The sequence below is a fragment of the Alexandromys fortis genome, unplaced genomic scaffold (genome assembly GCF_014885135.2).
Source record: "Alexandromys fortis isolate MF-2015 unplaced genomic scaffold, M_Fortis_MF-2015_v1.1 scaffold_21, whole genome shotgun sequence".
Lineage (NCBI taxonomy): Eukaryota > Metazoa > Chordata > Mammalia > Rodentia > Cricetidae > Alexandromys > Alexandromys fortis.
This window is the reverse complement of record NW_026067905.1, coordinates 932,778-959,151: the sequence shown is the minus strand read 5'-3', so window position 1 is coordinate 959,151 and position 26,374 is coordinate 932,778. Positions and strand designations below refer to the sequence as shown.

Sequence of the window (26,374 nt, the reverse complement as noted above, 5' to 3'; positions counted from 1 at the left end):
GAGAACAAGCCTATGTAGTGTTCTAATCTATCAAATTATTTATAGTTCTAAGAAAATAAGTATAACAAATAGAAATAATTTTGTCTAGAAAATAATTGTTTTGCTAAACACTGTATCAGGCAAGTCTAACTTTTCTCAAGCTCATTAATGGAATTTGCTATTTACTTTCCGAATCGGCCTAGAAGTGTAGAGTACTTTCTAAGGTAACCATTGTATACCATGTTATAATGGTTTTCTCACAGTAGACCCACCTTATCTGTACCACAAGTAACACATGGTGGATTCCCTGTTTTTAAAAAAGGGTTTTATAGGCAGCAGTCTAAATAGCATTCTAAGAATAATGAGGAAATGGAGGGAACTAATTATTTTAAGCTTGAAAATTATTTATTAGAAATGCCCAGCATGTTCAAATGGAGCAATCTTAACAGTTCCCTTGAGGTATTTGTAACTACGTAGAATACAGTTACTCCACATCAGACTTACCTTAGTATAACATAAAACAACAGAGAGTTGAACAAAGCCATGGAAGAAAAAGTGGCTGATTAAACCTTAAAGAGCGAGAGCAAGAGCGAGCTGGCTGAGCGCAAGTGCAGCATTCACACCCTTCAGGCAAGCTCACAAGCAGCCTTCATTTTAACACAGCCATACAAGTGCATGAGATGCCAGTACTGTACTTAGCAAAGTATTGACAAGTGGAAAAAGCTACTTATATGACATGGGCACCAAGGAAGCAAATGGCATGTGTCCACACTCTGGAAAATGTTAAATTTGGTTTGGGCTAAAGCAAAAGCTAAGGAACAAAGGGTTTGCGAAGCAGATTTGGCAAACAGGAGCCAGGAACAGTGATGTTTTGGCGCATGCTCGGGTCAGGTGACAGCATGGACTGAAAACTATGGCAGCTCACTGAAATGGTCACAGAAAGGAATGGCCCTAGAGTCTAGGGGAGAGCGAGGCAAGCGCACAGGAGGAGCACTTTGTCATAGTCACTCCGGCAACCATGGCCACTGCACTGTACACAGGAGCAAGGGATCAAAGTTATAGACTAATCAGTTTATTTAGTATTTTAAAAGATTCTATTTATCTTTAAAGCCTGCACTACAATCATGGCAAAGATGCGCCACAGACTCAGAGTATTTATACTTAGTATGATCTTATTATCAATAAATAATCAGCTATATCACATTTAATCTCTGTAATGGACTTGTTTAAAGTTTAATAACTGCTAACTAAATTTTAATAGGAAACACACTATTAAACCTATTTATTTTATTCACTGTACCAAAGCATAAATCTAACATTCTATCATACTTTTATAAAAAGAAAACAGAGTCCAGCTTTAAAATGTCTGGCAATTATCCATGTAGTACCTGGGTGCAATGTTAGCCATTTTAGGGAAATACAGCTGAGATGTGAACTTATTTAACAAACATTCCAGAAGTAATAAGAAAATGATTTCCACATTAAATACCATATTCCTAACATCTATACAACTATTTCTAATTTAAAAAATTAGGAAAAATTAAATCTTAATTATTACATAAATTACATTTCACACTATTTTTAAGATTTTTTCCATGGGTCAAACTTTTTCTAGGTTATACAAATCTCTTAACATCTTTGCGCAGCTGCCATGCACTGAGCTTTGCTTCAGCACACTGCTGGTTCTCAGGGATGCTGCCACTGTGGCTGGCACTACAGCCACTCTGTTTTACTGGCACTTTTCTAGAGCATGGTCACAGCTTGATATCTTGCCATCTCTTTGTTTCAGAAGTGTGGGTGGAACTACTGAAAGTTAAACGCCAATGTGTATCTCGGGAAGAAGAGATGGTCAGTTCAACAGAAAACGCCTGCACTAAACTCAGCCCTTTAGTGGGTTTAGGCAACTACACATCCATAATCAAGGCAAACCCGCTTCCCCAAAGTGCTAAAATCGGTTCTGTCTCAAGTTACTCAACATATTTTTGTTTGTTTGCTGAAACATGGCTCAGCAAGTAGCCCAAACTAGTCTCAAACTCACAATCCTGCCTCAGCTTCAAATGGACCATGATTATTGAGTATAAGCCATCATATCCAGCTCAACCGAACTTGAAAATGAATATGAGGAGATAAAGGTGTTGGGCTGGATGAAGCAAAGGCTGAACATGATCATCTCCCTGCTGAGGGATGCAGGGAAGCTGCACCCCCAAACACTGGAGTAACAGAAATCAAAGAGTTCAGGTTCAACAGAGTATACAGACTCAAACTGGATAGACATTAGAAATAGAAAAAGATCCTCACTGCACTGGAAGTGGTAGGCTGGGTGAGAGAGAATATCTAAGCCTAGACGTCAGTCACTGTGGTAACTAACTGGCATACAAACCATACTGCATCTAACTGAATGCTGCTACTTTTCACAGCCAGATATATAATCCACTCTGTCTATACATCATGTAACAGGACAGTCCTCATCCAAATTACTGGTGCACACTGCAAGCACGCCTTGCATGCTGCTGCTAAGACCTCCTGGCCTCAGCACTTCCTGAAAACTGAGTACAGTTGGGAATCAAAAGCTGTCTACAGCTCTCACCTCAACATCAATGCCCCAGAAAAGAACAGCTGAGACCCTGAGCAAAATTCGCACTCCCAGGGAGCCTGCCCAACTTCGAACTAATGACTTCGCTAGCTTTCCACAACTAAGTAAACCAGCCATGAACAGGATGGCAACCTGGCTTAATCATGGCCCTGGGTGCCGATGCCGGGCTCCACTCATATGGGCATGCCACAAGCATTCACTGACAGTGTCATGAGTGTTTAAGGTTTGTTAAAACAAACAAAATGAATGAACAAATTCAGGTGCTATTCCGTGCTATTTCCCTTCAACCAGCTGACTCGCATTTGTTTTGTTTTAGACTAGGTTTCTCTACACAGCCCTACTGTCCTGGAACTCACCTCTGTAGACCAGGCTGGCCTCGAACTTACAGAGATCTGCCTGCCTCTGCCTCCCGAGTGCTGGGATTAAGGGAGTGCACCACTACACTCACATTTTCATACAATTAAATGTTTTTTAAAGTAATAAACTTATTTTTCAAGTTTTTAACTGAATTTTTGCTCCCAAAATGAGCTTTCTAAAAACATGAATGTGATTAACAAAAAGGCAGCATTTTTCTAATTTCAAACTAAAGCTTACCTTGTAACTTGTCTATTATGATCAAATTAAAAATAGGTATTAAGTCCTAAAATTCACAATTCATCTAAAAATATTCTTAAAACTTAAAAAAAAAAAAATCTCAAAACCAAAAGCAGCAATCTCCTTTTAAACAACTGATTGTTCCTAATTCTGGACATAAGACATCAATTCAAAAATCTTGTGTGAAGCTAGCACCTCCCCTTGCCTGAGAGCTGACAGACACCTGTTCTGCATGCCACATGTACAAGCAAACCCTGCTGACACCATGCTTCAAGCACATCACCCAAGGTTAAGAGTGTAGCATCCCGAAGCCAGGACACTTAGTCTGCAACTGTGGCTCGGCTACCTTCTACTGGCCCCTTAAGAAAATACTGCCTCACTTTGCTCACCCACAGAACAGGATAGTCTCCCTCAAAGATCTTTAAGACCAAATGATCTGCTACTGTAAAGCATTCAGATGGGGTCTGGCATGCCGCAAAATCCTCAAGCCTCTCCAGCTTCTCTCCAGGTCTGTGGAGAGGCAGTGTCGTCAGGATGACTAAAAGGCATGGCATCACAATCTCCTTACCGGGATCCCCTGGCAGCCCTGTGTGTCATGTGAAGAGCAGTAATGGCTCAGCCTCCTTTCCAGCTGTTAACTTTCACCCTCCCCTGCCCTGCTTTTCTCAAATTCTGTCTACAGAGTAGAAGAGTCAGGAAACAAAGGGTAACAACATACTAAGTTCTCAATTCATGGAAAGGGTTTGCTTCTTTCTAGAGCATAAAAATGTCCCATCACTGTGGCTAACATGGGACAAGATGGAGGCTAAGCCGGACCCTTTGTACTCTGAAGGAACTAGCAGAGCATCAGAGGAGCACAGGCTAAGACTGCCTCACAAATGCTGCAGGTTTACAACAGCACAGAGCATGCATTCATATGGGGTTAAGTAACTTACTGCAAGAATTAGAACCCTCTGAAAACCTGATAGACAGCCTTCAAAGGTGAGCTTACGAATTAGCACAGCCCCCGACAGTTGGCCATGTCTGCTTCCGCTCTGTATATCACATGTCACAGTAACATACTTCATACTTTTCTATCATCTAAGAACACAGGTTTCATAAAGACAAGGTGACTGGCAATTTTTGTCCTCTAGTGCCTACCTATATAGTACAAAAAATATCCAATTCAGTCATGTACCACTCAATGATAGAGACATGTGTTCTAAGAAATGCCACACTGGCCAATGTTCACCACTGTGAAAACATCATGGCATGCAATGACACATGTAAGGCATCCAGTCCCAAGGCAATCTGATCTGATGGGACAGCTATGATGCATGGTCCATGACCAAAAAGTCACTATGCAGTAGCAAAACTGTAAAAGCTGCATGGCATATTCTCACCCCGAGCTAGTAACTAGCAAGTGGTTCTCCCTCGGAACTCTCCTTTCTCCTGCTCTTGGATGACTATTATCAAACTGACCAGAGTCTCACATTATTTATGGTGTCAAGGAACTAAAGAAATAAAGGATGAACAATTTTAAATTAAAAACAGTATCAACAATTGTTATTCTTACCAATGGAGTCAATTAATTGTTTGGGTGTTTTGTTTGTCTGCTTGTTGTTTTGTAACCCTTGTGTATGGGCGTTTGCCTGCACTTATGGCTGCATCATGTACATGCAAGTGAGCCGTGGAGGTCAAAGAGGGTCCTGGATCCCCTGGAATTAGAGATAGAGACAGCTGTGTGCTACCATGTGAGTGCTGGGAATTGAGCATAGGTCCTGTGGAGGAGCAGCCAGTGTTCTTAACTACTGAGTTCAGGCCTAAGTGTGGTCAATTCGTGACATTTTGACATTATGGGATAGCAATAGCAAAATACTTCTGAATGACAGGGAACATACAAAAACTATGTGAATATATTTACCAAACATAACACATTTTCTTCAGAATTACAAAATTGTTTTTTCTAAACTAGTATCAGAATTAGCCTTATTTCTAAAGGCCTGGCTCATAGGGTGGCACCATGGACATAGGAACTAAAGGTGCTATCTTCACACTCTCACCGCGCTCATTCTTCCAGGACAGTCTCACATCATAACTGGGCTGGCCCTGGAACTACCTACACAGCCCAGTCTGCCGCCTCTCATCCCTCCACTCTCCACATGTGGCTCCATATCCACTTCTCTTCTACACACTTCCCATCTGACAGTACTCAGTGATGGCAAGATATACCGCTTCTTCAACCATGTCTGTCCTTGCAAACTGTTGCTCTGTTTGCATGAAACAGTACCCTGTGCCCCAGAGATTTAATTTCTGCCCTTTCCTTTTATAAAATTTCTCTGTCATCTGACCAACAACTATCACACCTAAAAGCTGCTGTTCTGACAAGATTTCACTTCCTTAAGTTGTGATTGATATCATTTTTATGCACAACCTATTTTTCTAATTTTTGAAAGCTAACCATGTATTGGAATATATTCTTACTTTATAAAACAAATCTGATAGGGTATATTTCATTTTCTCCCTTAAAAAAATCAATCAATAAAACATAATCATTTCCATTTCACGGTAAAACCCTGTCTAGAAAACAGGGGTACCTTCCTTAAGAGTTATAAATTAGGATCTCTCTCCATTTGCACAGGCTGACAAAGCCAGATCATGAATGTGACTCACGTGTCACCAAATAATACCCATCAGAGCTTTTACCTTTGGTGCCTGCGTACACAGAACACTGCAAGGAAAGCAGCACCTAAAATGCTGAGTCCTTTGGTGCTTTTGCTTCGCTATAAAATACACTGACACAAAGAACTTGAAAAATTCTTTAAATATCAGCTTTAGTGCTTAATTAAAATAGTAACAAATTTTAATTCCAGAATAATTTTAATATTTATATTAGTAAGAAAATATGCTTTTATCAAAAAACTAATTGACATTACTAAAACACATCATCAGCTGTCAATTTTTCTTGTTTTTTTTTTAATTGCTACAGACTATATTCAAATTACTTATAAGAAAAGTTGGAATCTCACAGGGGAGGAGGAAAACTTGCAGATGTAAATCTCCCTAAAAATCTGTACTGCTATGAAATTTTGGAACACTTCTAGCATTATATATGAAAATTGTAAGAGTCACATTTCCAGAAAATTTATAAAACAGTAAATATATTCTATTAAATCTAATCGTGCAGGTTAAACATGCTTTAAGGTTTATCAGCTGGCTATTTAATGTATTTAACAAATGCTGCTGGATGATAAAGCTAATGCCTGTATCACTTACCAGACATGAAAACATTGGCCAAAATGCACAAATAGAATTTAATTATATCCTGAAAGTTAGTCACATAAGCAAAGTTATTCATAATTTATAATATGGTTTTGACTCACTTTAGCGCATATATTTTTAAACTTGCATTTCTATGCAAATTACAAGTTGTAACATAACTATTACAGAATGCATCCACGTAACTGAATTGATCTATTTAGTCTAGAACATCTCTAAAACCTCACTGAGCTGCCATAATTTCTGTCAGCATATGTAATACTGAATGACCAGTAAAATACCTGAATTGAAACTATTCCAGTCTAGCAGTTTGTAAGATCTTGTGTTACCCATAATTCCGACAAAAGCTGAGTTCAAAACAGCAAATTAGTTGATCAGTTTGAGGTGCAGAATAGTAGGAATAAAGAAAAAACTACGAACAAGAACACAATTGACAACAGCACTTGACAGGAACTGGAAGACAGACAGCAGAGTTAATAGGAAATAGAGACAGGAAAGGCAGGAGAACGAGCTCCAGTGACCTGAATCAACTGTCTAGTCATTTGGTCACCTGGATGCTCGGGAACCACCCTGGTTATGCTTCCGCTTGCCTGGCATGTAACAAAAGACGATACTCAAAGAACTCAGAAGCCATCACCAAGAGAACTAGTAGCAATGTGTTTTTGTTTTGTTGTTGTTGTTTTGTTTGTTTTTGTTTATTCAAGACAAGTTGTTTTGTTTATTCTCTGTGCAACAGCTCTGGCTGTCCTGGAACTCGCTATGTAGACCAGGCTGGCATTGAACTCACGGAGATCTGCCTGGCTGTGCCTTCCAAGTGCTGGAATTAAAGGAGTACCACCACCACCCTACTGGGGCAATGGTTTTAAAATAAGACTGTTCCCCTTTCCCACTGAAATTGAAATTAAAATGTCTCGCATTTACAAATTAAAAACTAACTGCAGGACATTGCACGCGGATCCCAACAAGCCCCAGTCTCTCCTGGCACAGCAGCTCATCCCACTCCAGCATCACCGGGACAGTCTAATCCAGATTTTCATCATCCCACTCCAGCATCACCGGGACAGTCTAATCCAGATTTTCATCATCCCACTCCAGCATCACCGGGACAGTCTAATCCAGATTTTCATCGACTATTACCATCCAGCTTTTCTCAACAAATTATGTCTTTTTTCCATAAAAATTACACAAGGGGCTTAGAGAAGCTGTTAGGTAAATGTTCCGTTTCAGTGCATAATATATACATAAAAGAATCCAAAGAGAGTTTATTTTAAATAAAAATAAGATATTGGGACCATCAGCATATATACTTGATAAGTATTAAACCAAAAACAAGGCAAACTAAAAATGTAACTCTATAGCATCTCATAGTATTTAGGTACAGATACATGTACTTGAACTTTTGAGAATAGTTCATTAGTAATAACTCAGGCTTCCCATGCATGATGGACAGCCACTCTGAGAGGAGAGAAAAGCGGTGAGCTGCTAGCTCACACAACGCCTTCCGTGAGGACACTCTCCTGGGTTCTCGGGTTTCTTGTACAGATGGTGAAGTGGCGGGTATGAGAACTCTCAAAAAGAAGATTTTGTAAAAGTAAGCTACATTTTAGATAATTATCATCATTTAAAGCTAATTTAAGTAAATTGTTTGGAAGCAACAAAATGAAGGACGACACCAATGGAACGCACTTCTACACTGTTTTGGACTGCATTACGTCATTGGTGCCATCAACCCATCAGGCAGTCATCCACGGAAAGCAGCGGCCATCAGGGTTGGTAGCTTAGTCTTTCCTTACACTGCTCGTGACTGAATTTCTACAGAAAACTAGAATTCAGGTCACCTGCATGAATTTAATGTGCTACATGGCAGCAGGCAGACTGCCCTCTAAGAGCTTCAGGGTGTACAAACACCACAAGCAAAATGACATCTGACACTACCATAAAAATAAGAAATGGGGACAATAAATCCAAATTAACCAAATAAATACTGGCGCTGAGATGATGGATTTGCTCACTTTAGAGCTAAATAAACATGACTAGCGTTGCCTTTCTGAGGTCTCATTTGCAGCCAGAAGAATTCATTCTTATCTCAGGTAAAATCAAACCACAGAGCACTGATTAAACTCAATTGTATCCACAATGTTCCCACCCAATAACTGCAGAGCATTCTTTTCTTCTTTTCCTACATGTCTCAAAAAAGTTGCTGGAAGTGATTAATTCATCTTCCAAAATATACAAACTACAGATGTCAATACCGCTTCAGGTTTGCGGTGCTTCAACAAATATCTGGGCATGAAATCTGTCTGCTTAAGGAGCTGCTGTCATTGATGATGCTTGGTAGAGAGTGAGAAAGTCACCAGCTATTCCTAATCCAAGGCCCTAACGGTGCCAGCACCCGGCTTCTGCCTTCTGCGGCATTCCATGCTGTACCTAAAAGACGCGGGCTACTGCTCTTCCTTGGTTGGCCGCACAGGCGAGTGAAAAACATTAACAACTTGGTGTAATGGCCGTGAAGGCCAAACAGTAAAAACGTTTATCTCCCTAGAGCAAATAGAAAGCTAACTCAAAAGTTAATCAGTGATCCCCTCAAAATGACACCTCATCAGAAATAAATCAAAATGTGTTCATTTATTATACATTAAAAATAGCTAATATATACTCCTTAATTTACCTTTAATTACGATTACTGAAAATATCTCAAAATAACATGGGTCAGCTTATAATCTTTTTTCACTTCTCTTCAGGTTAAATTTGCTTTCAATATTCATAAAAATCCATCTTTACAATTACAACTTAATCCAAAGTAGTAAAATCAAACATATTGGAAGACATACCAGGATTGTGGATCCGGTCTAACAGCTTCACAGAGCGTGCACTAACAACACCACCGACGTGCACGAGGAGTCCGGGAGGGAAGGCCGTCAAGGTGAGGAAGGGGAATTCCTGGTGAAGACAGGACCAGGACAGATATGACCAAATGGACAGTGGCAGGCTCTGCTCATGCAGATCCTAGCCCAAGAAATGCATGGCCTGAAATAAATACACTACACCTGCTTTTTCATTAAAACTTCCCAGACACTCATGCTTCCAAATCTGTTTCCTACATCCACGGTAGCATTCAGAATCCAGCTGCCTTATCAATTCTGACCGGAGGGAAATGTTCAGGAGTTCCCAGCTGAGCTACTTAGAACACACTCTTCTCTCTTCTTAAGCTCCTACTCAAACACTATTTCCCAATGGCGCAGGGCTGGACAGCCTGGTAACCCATATGCACTTCTCAGTAATGACATCTCTCACATACAGGCAACCCAGGCTGTTGGCAAATACTCCCAAGGCCAGCGCCCAACAAGAGACCTAGAAAAGGGGAGTTTGAGACATGAAGTGAAAGGACAGGCTGTGTGGAAAGTGAGAGCCAATCACTGTGTGGCCAGATGCAAACAGACCGCATACTGTATGCTAAGCAGAAGAGAGAAGTCCACGCCAGAGTCAGGGAAGCAGCACAGTCCTGCAGGCCTTCCAAGCCGCGGTTCCCCTTCTGCCATAAGGATGACAAGAAAAATTAAAAAGAAAACTGAAGATAGGGACTCACCGAGAGAGCGCCGGCCCGAGAGGGAAGTCTGTGGTTGCCAAAACATGGGCCATGTGCCAGTGTGAGAAAAGTGGATGCAAGAAGAGGTGCTGGCTGGCTGTGAGTGAGTGAACTTCCCTTAACCAGAGGTCACCCATCAACAGCCTGACCACTTTCAATGTAGGAAGAGCTAGAAAACAGCCGGACAGAGCCCTTGAAAGGCTGCAACTACCAAGGTTCATGCACTGTATCCCACGGCATCTCTGTAGAGGATGCTCACACTGGTAGAAAGTAGCTAAGATCTAAGACACTCATCATTCCAAAGTTCATCATCACCAAATTCTCTAGGCCACAGCAGACAATGCAATAAACAAAAGGAAAGTGCTACTATTAAAAAGCAGGCACATATAAAAGCAGCAAGATGGCTGACCAGCTGCTTGAAGCATGGATACAAGGCTGCTGAAGCACAGTGCAGAAGGCAGAGCAACTTGCAATTCTCAGCACAGAGGAAGTCCTGCATACCTCAGGATGCATAAATGTAAAAAATGCACAAAGGAGTATGCATATTCATAGACACATTAAAATCCAGTCAAAACTTAGAAGTAATCTTCACTTTAATAATGGCAAGAACTGGTATACTGTCTAAGAAAAGTAAAAAACCAATCCATAGAATTGTTTTTGTTTGACCTAGACTGAAATATGGAAGAGAACAGTAGGAAAAACATGGTTAAAATTCTATAATAAATGTTATCAAAAACTGTATCTTTATTTCCACCTGAATTTTTATACTTTTGATTTGAAATCAGACACATGTATATGGCTAACATTATTAAAATGCAGTAAGCTGGGCCCATGGAATTGCCCAGGTTTTTTTTTTCAATATTAAATTTTAATTTAAATTTTAAAAGTTCCTTAAAATATCTCAGTTCTATGATGATCCAAAAAAATAAAATGTACACTTATCCTTTATACATCCATCTTTTAAATATTAAGACAAGAATCACTGTGAGAAAAAAAATGTTTGTAAGCTATATGAAAAACAAGACTTCCAGGCCTAAGGCAGTAAGGCAGTATAGAGTCTGCCTAACTTTGTGCAGGGCCCAAGGTGTGATCATTTATAAAACAGATGGAGAGATGGGCTGGAGGAGGGGAAGTGGGGGAAGCAAGAGGGAGAAGAGGGGAGGTGGGGAAGCAGATTAGGAGACTTGAATGAGTAGAATGTATCAAACTGAAGCAAGTCAGAGCAGAATGATAACCAGCAATGCTGTAGAGGTGAAGACTTGCTCTGCTGATGGAGCCTCTTACACCCCGTCCATCTAGCCAGCACTAATCCCTCCCTTACACACCCCGTCCATCTAGCCAGCACTAATCCCTCCCTTACACACCCAAGTCCATCTAGCCAGCACTGATTCTATCTCTTACACACCCAAGTCCCTCTAGCCAGCACTGATTCTATCTCTTACACACCCAAGTCCATCTAGCCAGCACTAATTCTATCTCTTACACACCCCGTCCATCTAGCCAGCACTGATTCTATCTCTTACACACCCAAGTCCATCTAGCCAGCACTGATTCCTCTCTTACACACCCCGTCCATCTAGCCAGCAAACTGATTTCCTCTAAAATACAAGACTTAATCTACAATAAGCAAACACTTGTGAATTATTTGGGCTGACGTCGATCTGAAAAGAATGCTCCAATCAAAAAAATTGCTGCTGTTACTGTCCGCAGTAAGCACAGCATCTCCACATCACCAAGACTGCTGGCATATGCCTACACATGCCAGGGCTGTGTTAAATGCAGAAACTGACTTTCAAATCTGCGCCACGTGCAAGAGAGGTGCTACCATACTCAACATTTTAGAAAGCCAAGGAGGGCGGGGCCTTCTATTCCTATATTCCTTAGCAATAAACTTGACCACCTACATTTGTTCTTATTTCTCATCCAGTGTCATTCAGAACTTGGTTTAATGTACAGTCCGTGCATCACACCTGTTGAATTTATAGTTGCTCTTTTTCCTCACTGTCAAAGGTAGCTCCCCAAGATTAGTCCAAACATTGTTCTGCTGTCAGTGTCTGAATGGCAGTGTGAGAAACTATAAAACGTCATTCTCTAGAAAGTTCATTGATGTTTAAAGTATCCTTCCCTGTTGTTCCCAGATGGATTTTACTTGTTGCTTTGATATAGGTCAATAACATAAATCATAAAAATATGTGATAGTGTGTCTTTAAAGAAAGGCAGTTGAAAAATCAATTGTTTTATATTATTTTCCAAAGATTTATATGGGGTTTTTCTTTAAAGATATACAAATGGCTCAAATTTTATATCAAATATTTTGTTATCCCCAGAGAACACAGCCCAATTCTAAATAAAACCTCCATACTAAAGCTAGAGAGACGGAGTAGTAGTTACGAGCAACTGCTGCTCCAGGGGTTGCAGATTTGGTTCCCAGCACCCATGTCAAGCATCTCACACTGCCTATAACTCCATGACCAGGGATCCAATACCTTCTGCTGGCCTCCACATGCATACGAACACACATAGACACATGCACATAATTAAACATAAACATACATTTTAAAAAACAACCCAGCACCATCCTGGCAATGGTTTATCATACAATTTCATCCTACTAACAAGGAGATCTTAATTCACTCTAAATGTGCTTTTTATCCATGTTTCCCAAAAGTGTGTTCCTTGGGAGCAGGTAAAATACCAGGTTTACTAAGCTTCTTTCCTCTCCTTTTTGTCTCATATCCTTTTCTTTCTTTCTTTTTTTTTCTTTCCCCATGTAATCCAGGCTGATCCTGAACTCAGAATCTATAAGCCTCAGATTCCAAGAACTGGAACTGCAGCTATATGGCTCCAGTATCCAGCTACAGGCTTTCTTAACTGAGGAAAACACACAACTAAAAACCTATGTGAATATTTTTAAAACCAAGTGTTTTGATGCTCTAAGTGTATCATCGCACAGATGTGTTTGTGCACATCTGCTCACTTCTACAGAGAAGTTACTGTACTGCTGCATCATTTTTTCCCAAACAAAAGTGACCTCAAGAGCACCCAGAGGTGACTGGAAAAGCCAAAGCCACGGTTGCATTTGCTGTTTCTTCTGAACTCAGGGAAGTCAAGGGACTTCTCTGCATACAGGAATGGCACAGATGCAAAGCAATGATAGTTACATGTCAGCTTTTACACAGTTGTACACAAAAACTGCAGTTCTCTAGACTTTTGTTTTTAATCCTATGAAGACTGTAACAACAGAAACCAAGAAAATATACAGGGGCCGAGCAAGGTGTGAGTTGGGGGAAGGGGGAGTTTTCAGGTAATACAAAGTAAGAATCAGAAAATAAGGAGTGGACTCCAACTCCAAAAGAATCAAGTTTAAAACACATGATGAAGGAAGGAGGCAAATAATACCAGTTGGGTGCCAATTTGTAGTAAGAGAGGCTGCCTGTTTGTTCCCGGCTGCTCAGACCCAAAATAACCACACCGAAACTGTATTAATTAAATCACTGCTTGGCCTATTAGCTCTAGCTTCTTATTGGCTAGCTCTTACATCTAGAATTTAACCCATCTCCATTATTTTATATTTTTGTGGCCTACAGGCAAGATTTCAGCTTGTCTGTCTGGCAGTGGCTCCATGGCTTCTGACTCCGCCCTCTTTCTCCCAGCATTCAGCCTAGCTTTCCCTGCCTACCTAAGTACTACCTTGCTATAGGCCAAGCCAGTTTCTTTATTCATTAACCAATAAAAACAACACATAGACAGAAGGACCTCCCATACCACAGGGCTATGATTTCTTGAAGGTTGTTTGATAAACCTTCAAGGAATCACATTATTTTATGTTAACTTAAAATTATAAACAAAATAGCTTAAAGGAAGTTAAGCCACTTGGGCCAACAACACTCCCCTACAAGAACTACAGACTAACAAAAACCCCAGTACTAAACATGAGAAACCTCTTTTCAAATGGTTGGTACATATGGTTCAAACGACTACTAAACAATATGAACTATTGACACAGACCTTCACTGTCCCTCAGAGGTCAAGGATGGGCCCCTACTGCTGAAGATAGCACACACTTAGGACAAATGACTCCCAATTTGAGTTGCATCTGACCTGAAAGTTTTTTCCCCTGCACTCTAGCCTCCACAGTATCAGAAAATACTATGCAAGCTGCCAAGACAGGGATAGCATTAAACAGCCCTACCCAGCTGCAATGCCTGTGAGCCACAACAAAGACAACATGCAAGATAGCCTAAAGGTTCAATAGGGCACTCTTGTGGTGGTGATCACAGCTGTCTAAGCATACTTAAAGCCCACTCAGCAGGAGGGAAATCATACCTGAATCATAGCTTCCTAGCTAGTGAGGTCATAGACATTAGAAAAGAAACGGCTGCATTCCTAAACCATCTTAATGCCATACCAAATAATAAATCTTATCCTTAGACACACAAGTGTGTAGGATATGCTCCCACTCTCCAGGAATAAAGCTTCTGTTTACAGCAACCAGAGACCACCTCAGGAAACACTGAACACAACAATGAGACCAACGGGTCATGTGGATCCCCACTCCACAGAAACATCTACACCACAGCTCCTGAAACTATGACTCAGAAAAGCTCTGAAAAAAGGGAGCAGAGAGCCAGAATAACAAGAAGTCTGCTGTGAAACATTCTCTTCTAGAAATGGCTACATAAACAAGCCAGAACAACGGCAATAGCAATGCACATGCTAATGCAGAAGGGTAAAATTTCATGGCGTCCCACCTCTAGACAAAGAACTATAAGCAACTAATGACTAATAGAATTAGCTCTCTCAGGGATGAACCAACTTATTGACTGTCCAACGCAGAGTAGTCAGCCCTGAAACCATATGCATACAAACAACAAAAACAGCCTTAGCAGGTTATACTTACATATTTTTGCATAAAAATACATATATGTATGTATGTAATAATAACTTTTTAAAAAGAGACTATCAACATAAGAGTGGGTGAACACAGGAGGAGCTGGAGAGAAGGAAGGGGGGAAAGTGATAACTTCTACTTCAATTTAAAGTGTATTCTAAAGAAACACACACAAAAAACTTTTACCTAGGCATTTTAATCCCAGCATTTGCCAAAGTTAAAGCAGTATGATTATGAGTTTGGGGCTAGCCTGAGCTATATAGTGAGATCTATGTTAACCTGGGCTACATATTAGATATCATCTCAAAAAAAAAAAAAACAGACAAAAAAGCCCACAAATTTTATCTAGACCAAATCCAAAATGAAATGGCTGTAAAGGTCCGTGGCCCAGACAGTGAGGTCACCACCAGCACTCCACTCCACATGGCCACATTTCCAGCATACCACCTCATCAATCAAGCTTTTCTGTTCGTGTGAATCCTAACATGGCAATTTGATTTAAAAAAAAAAAAAAGGGAAAAAGCAAAGATAAAACCATTCTGATCTAAAACATAGTTTAAACAAACAAACAAAAAAAAAAAAACACTACACCGCCACTCTGAGCCCATTCTCGATACTTCTAATCTTTGGCTCTGTTTGACTTACTCCACGACCCCAGTTTTAGGAGAGCCTTTAGTGACAGTGGTTGGTGTGCTGCCAAGGGAGGACCAGCTGAAGAGCAAATGCGGCTTTAACACAAACAAAGATCAGCTCATGGGAAGGTGCTTGCCGAGCATGTATAAGGCCCTGGGTTCAATCCCAAGTACTACAAGAAAAGAGACCTGGGTAGTGCTCAACTCACTACTATACTTCAGCTCTGCTCACTCCACCCTAGCTAAAAGCAAACAGTACATATACAGCTACTTGCAGCATAAGAAAAAAAATGCCTAGAGAATAAATTTACAATCTATTGTCACAGAATCAGAAAGAAACAAACTGCTCTCAGAGGCCAACTGCAGAGGGGAGGAGAGTCTTTTATGGTGCTCACTGTCTCACCTTTGCTCTCTCCCAAGTGCTAGTATAAAATGAGCAAACAAAGGAAGAGTAAGGGCTTCCAGCTTCCAGGGCAGACAGAAAGAGCTGTGGAGCTGTCTGAAGCACAGGACAGGACACACGGAACCATGCATCAGCAGAAAAGAACACGAGCCTCGCAGTACTGAGCTCGGGAAAGCCAGCAACATTTGCTAAGAGCTTAAATAAAACATGATTAAAAGTGGAAAAGCTTCTAACACAAGGCGCAGGCTGTCATACATGTTCAGAAACATACCCGCCTTCTACAGAACCTATGAGGCGATCCTCCCTTAGTAACGATGTTTATAAAGAGAGAGAGAGAGATCATCCAAAAACTAGACTCAGTTTCTCACTCAGCAAATTAAACATTAAGCATAATCATTAAAATAAAATTATACTAGACAACTACTCTATTAATTTTAATCTACAGAAATAGAGTATTTGTCTTATCTCTAATCAACAAGCCAGTGACAAAAATGTTAATATATTACAACATTGTTTTAATGTCATGTTATTGAGATGTTTTTCTGCAAAAGTATTAGCTATTTTCTTTTCTATCTTGTAACTTTAATAGAAAAATAGAAATGATTTCAGCATTCAATAAGTTTTCAGGAGAAATATTTTAAAGATTGGAACACAAAACAAAAAACAGAATTTTTTTAACTAAAAGTAAATGTTGGTAAATAAAATACTTTAATATCTTAAATATAATCAATCACTAAAACTGCAGCATTACAGATATGACCAAAAGTAACTTTCAGGAGTTTAGCACACAGGAATATAATAACACAAAGCCATAGCTACAATGCAAGAACAGAAGGAAATGCTGGTGACTCTTACCCGCTGTTCCAAGGCCGACTGAGTCTGCTGCCGCAGAAGAGCTTTAAAGGGCCCCCCTTCTTTTCCAGCACTACCACTGCCCATTCCTATAGGACATCGGCACATAAATAACAACCAAATAACAACTATAAAACAGCAAGATCAACTGCATTCATCTTCATAAACAATATGAGTCAAAATACAAGAAAATTCTCCACACATTTTACATAGTCTGAGATGGCAACTGATACATACATTTTATTCTACTGTACTAAGGCTGTCTTTATAGCAAGACATCAAAATTCCGGTCACATCTAGCTTTAGAATCAATTTATTCTAATAAGAATATTATTAAAAGGTAACAAATTTTTGATAACATTCAATCTATAAAATTTAATTTTTAATAAAATAATCAAAAAAATAACTATCACTATGCTAAAAATTTAAGTACACCAAAATATCTGATGAAATATAGAGGAGAAACATACTAAGTGCTCATGTAAAAACCAGCAGAGAGCTAAAGAGCACGGAATCAGCGTTCAGAATGGAGTTTATTCCCTGCTGATGCCCACTTCGAAAGACAGTGTCACCCTGTAACACTGGGTTCATTCACAAAACTCAACACACACTTTTGGAAAACTAAATCCCACATGGGTAAATAAATCTCAGATGTGCACAGTCAGGGAGGAGAGAATCCTGTCTCCTCCCTCTTAAAAGCATTGTTAAGGCTGGTGTCACATTCCTTTCTCTACCACTTGCTGCTGTTGTTTTGATAGAAGCACAAGAACAAGTGTGACCCAGGACTAGTGTGGGATGGGATGGCGAGAAGCTGGTGCTGCAGCCTGGGTGAGCACACCTCCCTAGGCTGAGATGCACAGCCACTACTGCAGTCCTTCACAGGAACTAGTTCACATTCACATTTTTAGCTGCTCTTGGATAAGGAAACAAAGGTTAGCATGTGTGTAGTCCCACTCTGGTCTTTTAAAAATATAATTTTTCTTAGAATAATCTAAACATTTTTAGAGACTATACAATGCTAACTGGAAATAAAACTAAGATCTTTATATGAAGCATATTAAAAGTCATAAATAAAAGGTAAGTTTGCAGTGATAAATAAATTACCAGAAAACATAGCAGAATAACTTGATTAATGTAGTGGATAAAAAAAATGTATAGTAAAAGAATATCACCAAAATGAGACTTAAACTGATTCAAACAGAATTAATTTTCTCATGTAGCCTTATGGTTTAGCAACAGGATGGCAGGGGTCTGATGTGGGTGGAGCAGGTATGGAGGGGGCAAAGCATCTACAAGGGTCACTAATACACATCCACATCCACGCCTGAGACATAATTCTTTTTGAGAATAAAGTTTAGTACATACTCATAATTATGCGTCAAATAACCTCCAATGGCATCTTTGCAATTCTGATTAACTGTCAGTAAAATAACTAATAGACACATAAAGCACACAATAATTCTTTATGGTATAAAGTAATATGTTCTCAAAGATGACTTAAAATAAAGGGATTAAAAAAGCTGACATAATGTGATCCTACCAGAAGCAGCCAGGAACAGCTCTTCACTGAAAGAAACACTTTTCCTCAGAACGGGGCTGACAAGGCTAGAGTGATGAGGGGTAAGGCTAGATTCCGAGAGGAGGCGGGACTTAAGGTGAAGGGAACCACAAGGGAGGGGGGTGGAGCTGGGGCACAGGTAGATCCCAGGCCCCTGTGGGTAAGGTGCTGTGGAGGAAAGTAGCAAAGATGCAGATTCAGAAGATCAGAAAATGCAGGAGAAGGAAAGCAATGATGAAGCAAAACATAACAATCAAATGGATTTCAAATGCAGACAAATTAACACTGAGAGTAAGAACACCCACCCACCAGAAGCTTCTAAATTAGCAAAGTCCTTGCAAACTCTGCAGTCATTAAAAATTTCTAAATAACTAACAAGATTTTATGCCATTCACATCACTTTTAACTGACTTCTTCAAGGACTTAAATTGCCCACCAATTTTTGTTGGTTGGTTGTGTGTCTAAGAACTTGTATGGTTGAAAACACCACTTGTTGCTTCAATCATAAGCACATATCTAAAGTGGTAAAGTCTGGTACCTCCCATGTCACTAGCTAAGATACTGCATACTGTGTTAACAGAACACTCATTGAAAAATCATCCAAAACTACTGCATTGTGAATTCAAAATGGTCAGGGCTTTCTCTCCAGCTCTGAAACACAAATTAATCCTTTTACTTTCCCTCTAAAATTTTTCAACTTTAACCTGATCATAGTATGATTTACAGAGATTTACATACAAGATTAAAAACCTGTGGACAGTAAAAAGTATGTACAGCAACAGACTAAGTAAAATAAAGCTCAAATCAAGTGTGTGAGTCTGTCATACACTGGCATTCAAAAATGTCACTCCTGTTAAGAACTTGAGGAAAATACGTTTAAAGTCTAATTTTTAAAAATGTCATAAATTAGATTCTAATAAGTAAGAAAATTTTTAAGAAATCTAACAGAAAAGCAACATTCATCATAAACAGAAAAATAACTTTCTCAGGCTACCTTTATTACCTATGCTCTGTTTTTGACTTCTCAGTTTATAAATAATAGATCAGTCCACCCTACTATTTCTCAGAAGGCTGACTCCTGAATGTGGGATTCAAGAGTAGAGAAAGACACACATTGGGCCGCAGCTTTGGAAGCGTGAGAACACTGCTCTGCCATTTCCTAGCAAGGCCAGGAGTCTGGGGACGCTAACACACAGTAAGTTACTGAGGCAAGGAAATGTAACACAGCACTCAGAGTCAGCTTCTAAGCAAACACGCTGGAATACACTGTAAACGAGACTTTTAAGAACTCGTACTACAAAGGTCAACACTTGCATTGATGATGCCAGTCAGAAACCTTGACAGATCTGGCTCAGCCACTTATCTGAACAGTCTTTAGGTTTAGCCTTTTAGAGAAATTAAAAAACAAAAGGCCAAGGAAACATTTTCAAACTTTATGGTATGACAAAAAAAATCAGTAAGTATACTGAAAAGTAGCCTAGAATGTGGACTTATGACTATGTTAGGAGATCCTCCTGTCCCTAAGCACACACCCAGAGTCCCAGCAGAAGACCAATTCAGCTCACAAGGTTGAGAACAGCCTCAGCAACTTAACAAGATGCGGTTCCCAAAAGCATCCGGGAGCTGGGATTGAAGCTGAGCGGTAGAATACTGGCCCAGAGTGCAGGATGTGCTGGGTTTCATCTCCAGTGCCAAGAAAAAGGGGGCAGAGGAGACAAAACTATCCTAAGTCTATCCTGTTCTGACCATCGTGAACATTAAGACTAGTCCGTCTCTTACTCTGCATGTGTGTGCGTCTGTGTGTGCGTCTGTGTGTGCGTCTGTGTGTGTGTGTGCATTTCATTACAATTTGAATGGTTCAATTTTGGGGGGACAAAGATAGCTAAATGTCACATGCTACATTTCAAAGCATCCATCACTATAAAATACTACTTTTTTTTTTTCCCCCGAGACAGGGTTACTCTGTGGTTTTGGAGCCTGTCCTGGAACTAGCTCTTGTAGACCAGGCTGGTCTCGAACTCACTGAGATCTGCCTGCCTCTGGGATTAAAGGCGTGCGCCACCACCGCCCAGCCTACTACTGTATTTTTAACTGTTACTCATAATTATACACCTGTAGGGATTGGTGCTGGAGCAACCATGAAGACCATACTCCAGTTTTTATACAAGGTGGGTATCATCTGTAAATAACCTACGCACATCCTCCTGCCCATGTTAATCATCTTTATGTTGCCATATGCTAAGCTGGGGAAGAAGTCCTAGTGCTGCATCATCTGGGCAATAATGAAAAGGAAGCCTGCCTGCACTGGGGACAGGAGCAATCTTCTCAGGGATTTCTGACCTGCAGCTGGTTTAGTATGTTAAGACTGACCATATACTTGTAAATAAAGTAACTGTCAAAATAATCAGTGCTGGAGAGGTACGGCAGGGATGGCAATAAAAACAAAAAGAAAGAAACGTGTTCATAGTATTTATATTCAGTGACCATATTTATAAAAAAAAGGAAAGAAAAATGGTCTATAATAAATAATACTGCTTTGGAAGTAAGATTTTGTTTTGATTATTTTCACAAGATCTGGATCCATTTTATATTCCTCTTCTAACACTAAAATAAAACATGAAAGGTTATTAAAGATGGTAAACTCAAAATAATATAAATAAAAACTGTTTTAATCAATCTGATAAGAAAACTGCCAGAAATAGTACTTAAAATACCAATACTAGTAAGTCTACAAACTTTTAATCTTTTTAAAAAATTATTTAATTAATTTTATTCTATTTTAGGAAGACACTAATTTAATCTTTTATCAACATTTTATCAAAAACATTAACAAAAATCCAGAATTCATTCATAATATAAACAGGAGAGGGAAAATTATAGATTTAATGAATTGAAAAATATTCACGGCTGAGGAAATTTAAAATCCAGTTTCACCCTGGAGAGCAAGTCTAGCAAAGCTAAGCACCCTGATCCCATGGACTCAGTATCAGCAATGGCTAAACAGTTAACTGTCACTCAGCAAATAAGTCCTCTATAAAAAAAATTAATTTTAATAATTGATATGATCAGTATTTATACTGTCTTTTTCATTTGTTTTTCGTTTGTTTGTTTGTTTTTGAAGGCAGGGTGTCTCTGTGCAGCCCAGGCTGTCCTGGAACTTGCTCTGCAGACCAGGCTGGCCTCGAACCCAGCGATTTGCCTAACTCTGCCTCCCAAGTTCTGAGATTGAGGTGAGCACCACCGCCGCCCAGCTACATTATCTTTTAAGTTAACATGTTATCAAGTTAATAAATGGATGTGACCAATGCCAATTCCTCTTCTCTTTTCGACCTCTTTTTTCTTTTTTCTCTGTTTTTAAACTCAGGACAATATCTTACACTGACCTAATCTTAAAACAATAAGAAATGGACAGACATTTGTATTGCTATACAACAGTTCAAGTTCTGAAATGTTTTCATAAAAAAAACCACAAAACTAAACTCTAAGAATAAATAAGGAATAAATTAATAATAATCAAGAATTATGCTTCAAAAAAGCAATTTGACTGTAAAGCACTACGGTGACTATGCAGTGCCTTAGACGGCACACCTCTGGACCTGAATATGAAATGAAGGCTGTCAACATCCAAAACTTGATATCAACAGTGATTAAATTGGTTAAAAGGTCACTCTCCAAACAATGTCTCTACAAAATTTAATTTTAATAATTGAACTGATCATTCACATTCACTTTTAACTGAAATGTGGAAATAGGAGGAAGACTTGGGCGGGAAGCTAAGAAAAAACAGAACAAGCTTTAAAGGAAACACGAAGGGTGGGTGGAGAGCCTTACCAGTCTTGGGTGTCAGACTCAAGTCTGTGTCAGAAGAAGAGGACTGTCGGCTGTAGGACTTGGAAGGTGAAAAGGAATAAGTTTGGTTTTTCAGAGGGGTTGAGGGTCCTGATGAGTGAGGATTGGGATTGGGATCTTCATTGAAGGGAATCCTGCCAGAAGAAGGTGGAGACATATTAAGCAATCATGTGCCAAAGGGCTCGACAGTTGGCAGCATGATCCCAACATCAGGAAAGAACTGGGGTAGGGCCGGCAGTCATTTAAGTGTGGAGCTGGGAAGGAGGCCAAAAACAACGAACTGCTGTTAACCATTCACCATTCTCCAGATAGTATTTATCTGCATTGAAACAGTTAATAAGCCAAGTGGAAAAGCAAAGAAGCATGAAATGGTAGACTAATGGGGATTAAAAAAATATACATATTAAAAGGAAAAGTAAAAAGAATAAATAAATAACAAAATATTTAAATAAATGTTTTGTAAGTTACAAAAGAAAATGATGACCACAAATGGTGTGTGGAAATATCCGCAACTGTCTTCATATTTACACACACACAAGTATCTCCAAAAGAAAAAACTGTTTCCTTATCCTATAGCATCAGAGTGCCACAGCTAAAAACACAGCAAGAGGACAGTAAGTAGAGCTTCACAGAAACACTGCATTTGAGGCAAACAGTTGCTTACCTGTTTTCCAATAGCTCTCTTCCACAGAATGAACAGACCCTATTGTTTCAAAACCCTACAGACTTTGTACATGAAGAAAACAAGCAAATCAAAGTGTCAGTGTCTGCTTCATTAGAAGCGTTATCAATTTCAATTCTAAACAAACACAGAAATATTCACATAAATACAATTGGAGGGTTCTCAGAATGCAATACCAAAAATCATAGGGCTCTGAGAGGATCTGTGGAAGAGACTTTGGAAGCTGGAAAAACACCTTCGCTTCCATAGTCAGAGCCTTTATGTCAGCTAGATAGAAGTCCTTTATTGAAGCTGAATTTGAAGTAAGAAAGGGAAGAAGCAAAGATTTGTGGTACCTGCCTATGCTACCTGCCTGCCTGCCTCTGCAGCCACTCTGCCCGTGGCCTGTCTCTCCCCAGCTCTGGAGTCTGAGCAGTCTCGTACCAGTATAGATGAGAGTGGGAACAGACACAGAGAAGTTCTGAGTAAGTCGTGAGCCAGTAGCAGTGTGAATTGGGCTGTTGTGAGTCGAGCGGCATCCATGGCTTGGAGGATGAACCAGCGGAGACCTGAAGGAATTTGTGGTCAAAGTGGAAGAAAAGAAAACAATATATACAACAGATTGCAAACGTTATGTTAAAATTATTTTGGAGGAGCTTTTATTAAGGGAGAAAACTTACTTTTTTAATCCCTAGCATGCAAAAAGTTGAAATTAAAAAAGAACAGCCAATAGTTAATGTGTTAGGATATAAGTACAATTTTAAAGGATCAGATTAACAAATCAAGAGCTGTAAATAAGAAAAATAGCAAGTATAACTGTCGATGAAACTATGAAAGACTACTAAGACTTGAATTTTATTTAAGTTTTTAAAAAAAAAATACTTGCTTTGTTTTCATCCAAAAAGGACTTGCTGTTATGTTTATGAGAGGCAAACACCATAAACGTGAAAGTCCAACAGCTGTCAGCTTCTTCTAAACCACGGGATGAACTGCTTATTCTATTATATCTTTCTATGAAGAAAGCTTAGCAATAATTTATGTTTATATGACCAGAATTTTAAGACAGAGGTACTTAGGAATATATAAGAACAGTCAGCAAGAAGAGAAAATGAGGAAGCGACTAGGTATGAACAGGCACAGCTCAGCCTTTTAACATACAATATATACTGCATAAAAACAGGGAAATCCAGCAACTGGACAGCAAGAGACCATGACTTTCAAACTCCTATGGGACAGATGCTCTGCTGTGCTCTGCTAACATAAGCCTAAACTAAAGACACTAAACCTCTTAGAGGTGGTCTGTATAGACACAACTGAGCAAATGAGTTCTTCTCTCCCTTAAGCTGAGACACTAAACCTCTTAGTGGTGGTCTATTTTATAGACACAACTGAGCAAGTGAGTTCTCTCCCCTAAGCGAAAAAGAGCCTTCAAATTCTCCAACTTGGAAGATCTACGACACAGTTCTGAGCACACAAGAAATCACAGGTAAGGCCCTTGGAAAGCATGTGTGTGCCAAGCAGTGATACATCACACAAATGACTTATTTATAAGGAAAGCTCAGTGAGGAAATCAAAGGGATGTGTACTGCTGCACAGCAGCTAAGAGGAAGGAAACTTACAGAGCACACACCTATTAATGCAGGTAAAGCATTACCAACACCAAGTATGAGAGCAAATCAAAGTTCGGATGTACTGGAGTGCTGCCATGATGTATTCTGAGTTCTACCAGTTTCCTTGTATGAAAGTTTGCCTCAAAATAACTCTTTCCAGCATTAAATACATTCCATCCACTCTAATCCTTCACTCATCTAGATAACCTACTAAATCCAATCTGTTTCCTTTTACCAAATTCCAATCTAAAATCAACAGTGTTATACAATAACCAAACATTAGATAAGTTTTAATAAGCTAAATCATAACGAAAGTTAAAATATCACCCACCCTGATCCCTTATGACAGAATATAGCAGTTGAGACAGAGCAGCCTACATCCCAAGGGGCTTCCTAAACAGGGCCTACATTGCAAGATGCCTTCCAAAGATCCAAATTCTGCAGGGTGGAACACATCACTCCAGCCTCACAATTTAAAGTAAATGGCTGTGAGAGCAAAGGAAACACAATTCCTCTAGGCTTTACTGAGGGTCTCTTTGCGGAACGCAATGAAACACAACCCTGTGGCTTTTCTAAGGCTTCACCAAGTAAAACACTGTTCAGTGTCCAGACTACTTCAGAGACACACCTACAGAAGCCAGGGCGCAGGAGGTGGAGGTAAAACTACATGGTGGCAACAGACAGACTCAGGGTGTGTGAGTGTGTGTGTGTGTGTGTGTGTGTGTGTATGTGTGTGTGTGTATGTTCACTTATTTATTGATTTGTTTTTATTATTTTGAAGTAAAAAAAAATCTTACCAAGTAGCTCAGGCTGGCCTCCAACTTGAGAGCCTCCTGCCTCAGCCTCCTAAACATTGAGATTAAAGGCATATACCATGGTAATTGGCTTGAAGAGGAAAGTCTTTAATTAAATTTGGTATGGAAAGAAGAATAGGGTCTGAATCTGCATACATCTAACTCTACTTGTATCAGCTGAAAGTTCACCCTCTTTCAGGACACATCTTATTTATGCATCTTTATTACAGCATCATGAACACATCTGCAACCTCATGCTTGTTAGGCAAGCACTCTAAAAACCTCTGAGCAACAGCTCTGGCCTCAGGACACATTTGTAATGGAACATAAAGCAAACTGAGGTTACAATATTTTAAATCATTTCATTTTTAAGTACATTTCCAAACAAAATTTGGTAATACTGTGCAAATCCAGTGAGCAGAATTCAATCCAAATAACTAAAAAAAATCAAAGGGGCTAAACAAGAATATGTTCAAGATAAAAAATCATTTTTTAGAGAACTGGGATCATTAATGATGTAGAAAATGGATTAGATTCTCTATCTACAGAATTTTGAACCTCCGATAATCTAAATTAGGGAAAAGTCAGCAGACCATAGCCTGAGGCCAAAGCTACCTGCCATCTGCTTTGTAAAGGAAGCTTTACTGGAACACAAAAACTCACTAACTTATATGCTGCTGGTGCTACAATGGTGCAGTTACACAGTAGCATCAGCAGAAGCTAGATTACCTACTGCCCTACCTGGGCACACAGCCTCCCAGTCTTTAACCTAGAACTATCCCCACATCACTGGTCCTTACGGAATTATTAATGGCTCCAGCATGGAACAAGTGTTACTTCACTTGCATGGAGTTGCTCCAATTATATAAATTGGCCAGCATTTCTGGTCTCCAACAAGACTTTCAACATAATTGTTACAACAGGAAAGAAAATCATCATTCAAACATTCTGCACTGACAGTTCAGAATAGCACTTATCTGTAGTATCTGAGAACACGCCAGGAGCACTTCTAACCTAAAAACCCCAGATCAAAATGCTCCAGAACCAAAGCTCTTGAGGACTGGTACCCAATTTGTTTCCTATTTGAAGGTACTCCAGATTTCATGCTTTCAGG

The 26,374-nt window shown here is 39.5% G+C and overlaps 1 protein-coding gene across 7 annotated transcripts in view; it reads right to left on the bottom strand.

Annotated features, from left to right (window-relative positions):
• The window catches only part of C2cd5 (C2 calcium dependent domain containing 5), a 92,351-nt gene that overhangs the window by 41,793 nt on the left and 24,184 nt on the right, over positions 1-26,374 (bottom strand). For 4 of the 7 annotated variants that reach the window (XM_050135247.1, XM_050135248.1, XM_050135250.1 and 1 more), the window contains exons 8-10: positions 22,178-22,329; positions 16,792-16,877; positions 9,256-9,364 (exon numbers count right to left, since the gene is read on the bottom strand). In XM_050135247.1, the coding sequence (XP_049991204.1) occupies positions 9,256-9,364; positions 16,792-16,877; positions 22,178-22,329 (347 nt within the window). Of the gene's footprint in view, positions 1-9,255; positions 9,365-16,791; positions 16,878-18,328; positions 18,515-22,177; positions 22,330-23,300; positions 23,426-26,374 lie in introns of those variants that run through there. The other 3 variants (XM_050135252.1, XM_050135253.1, XM_050135254.1) reach the window with 2 other exon arrangements.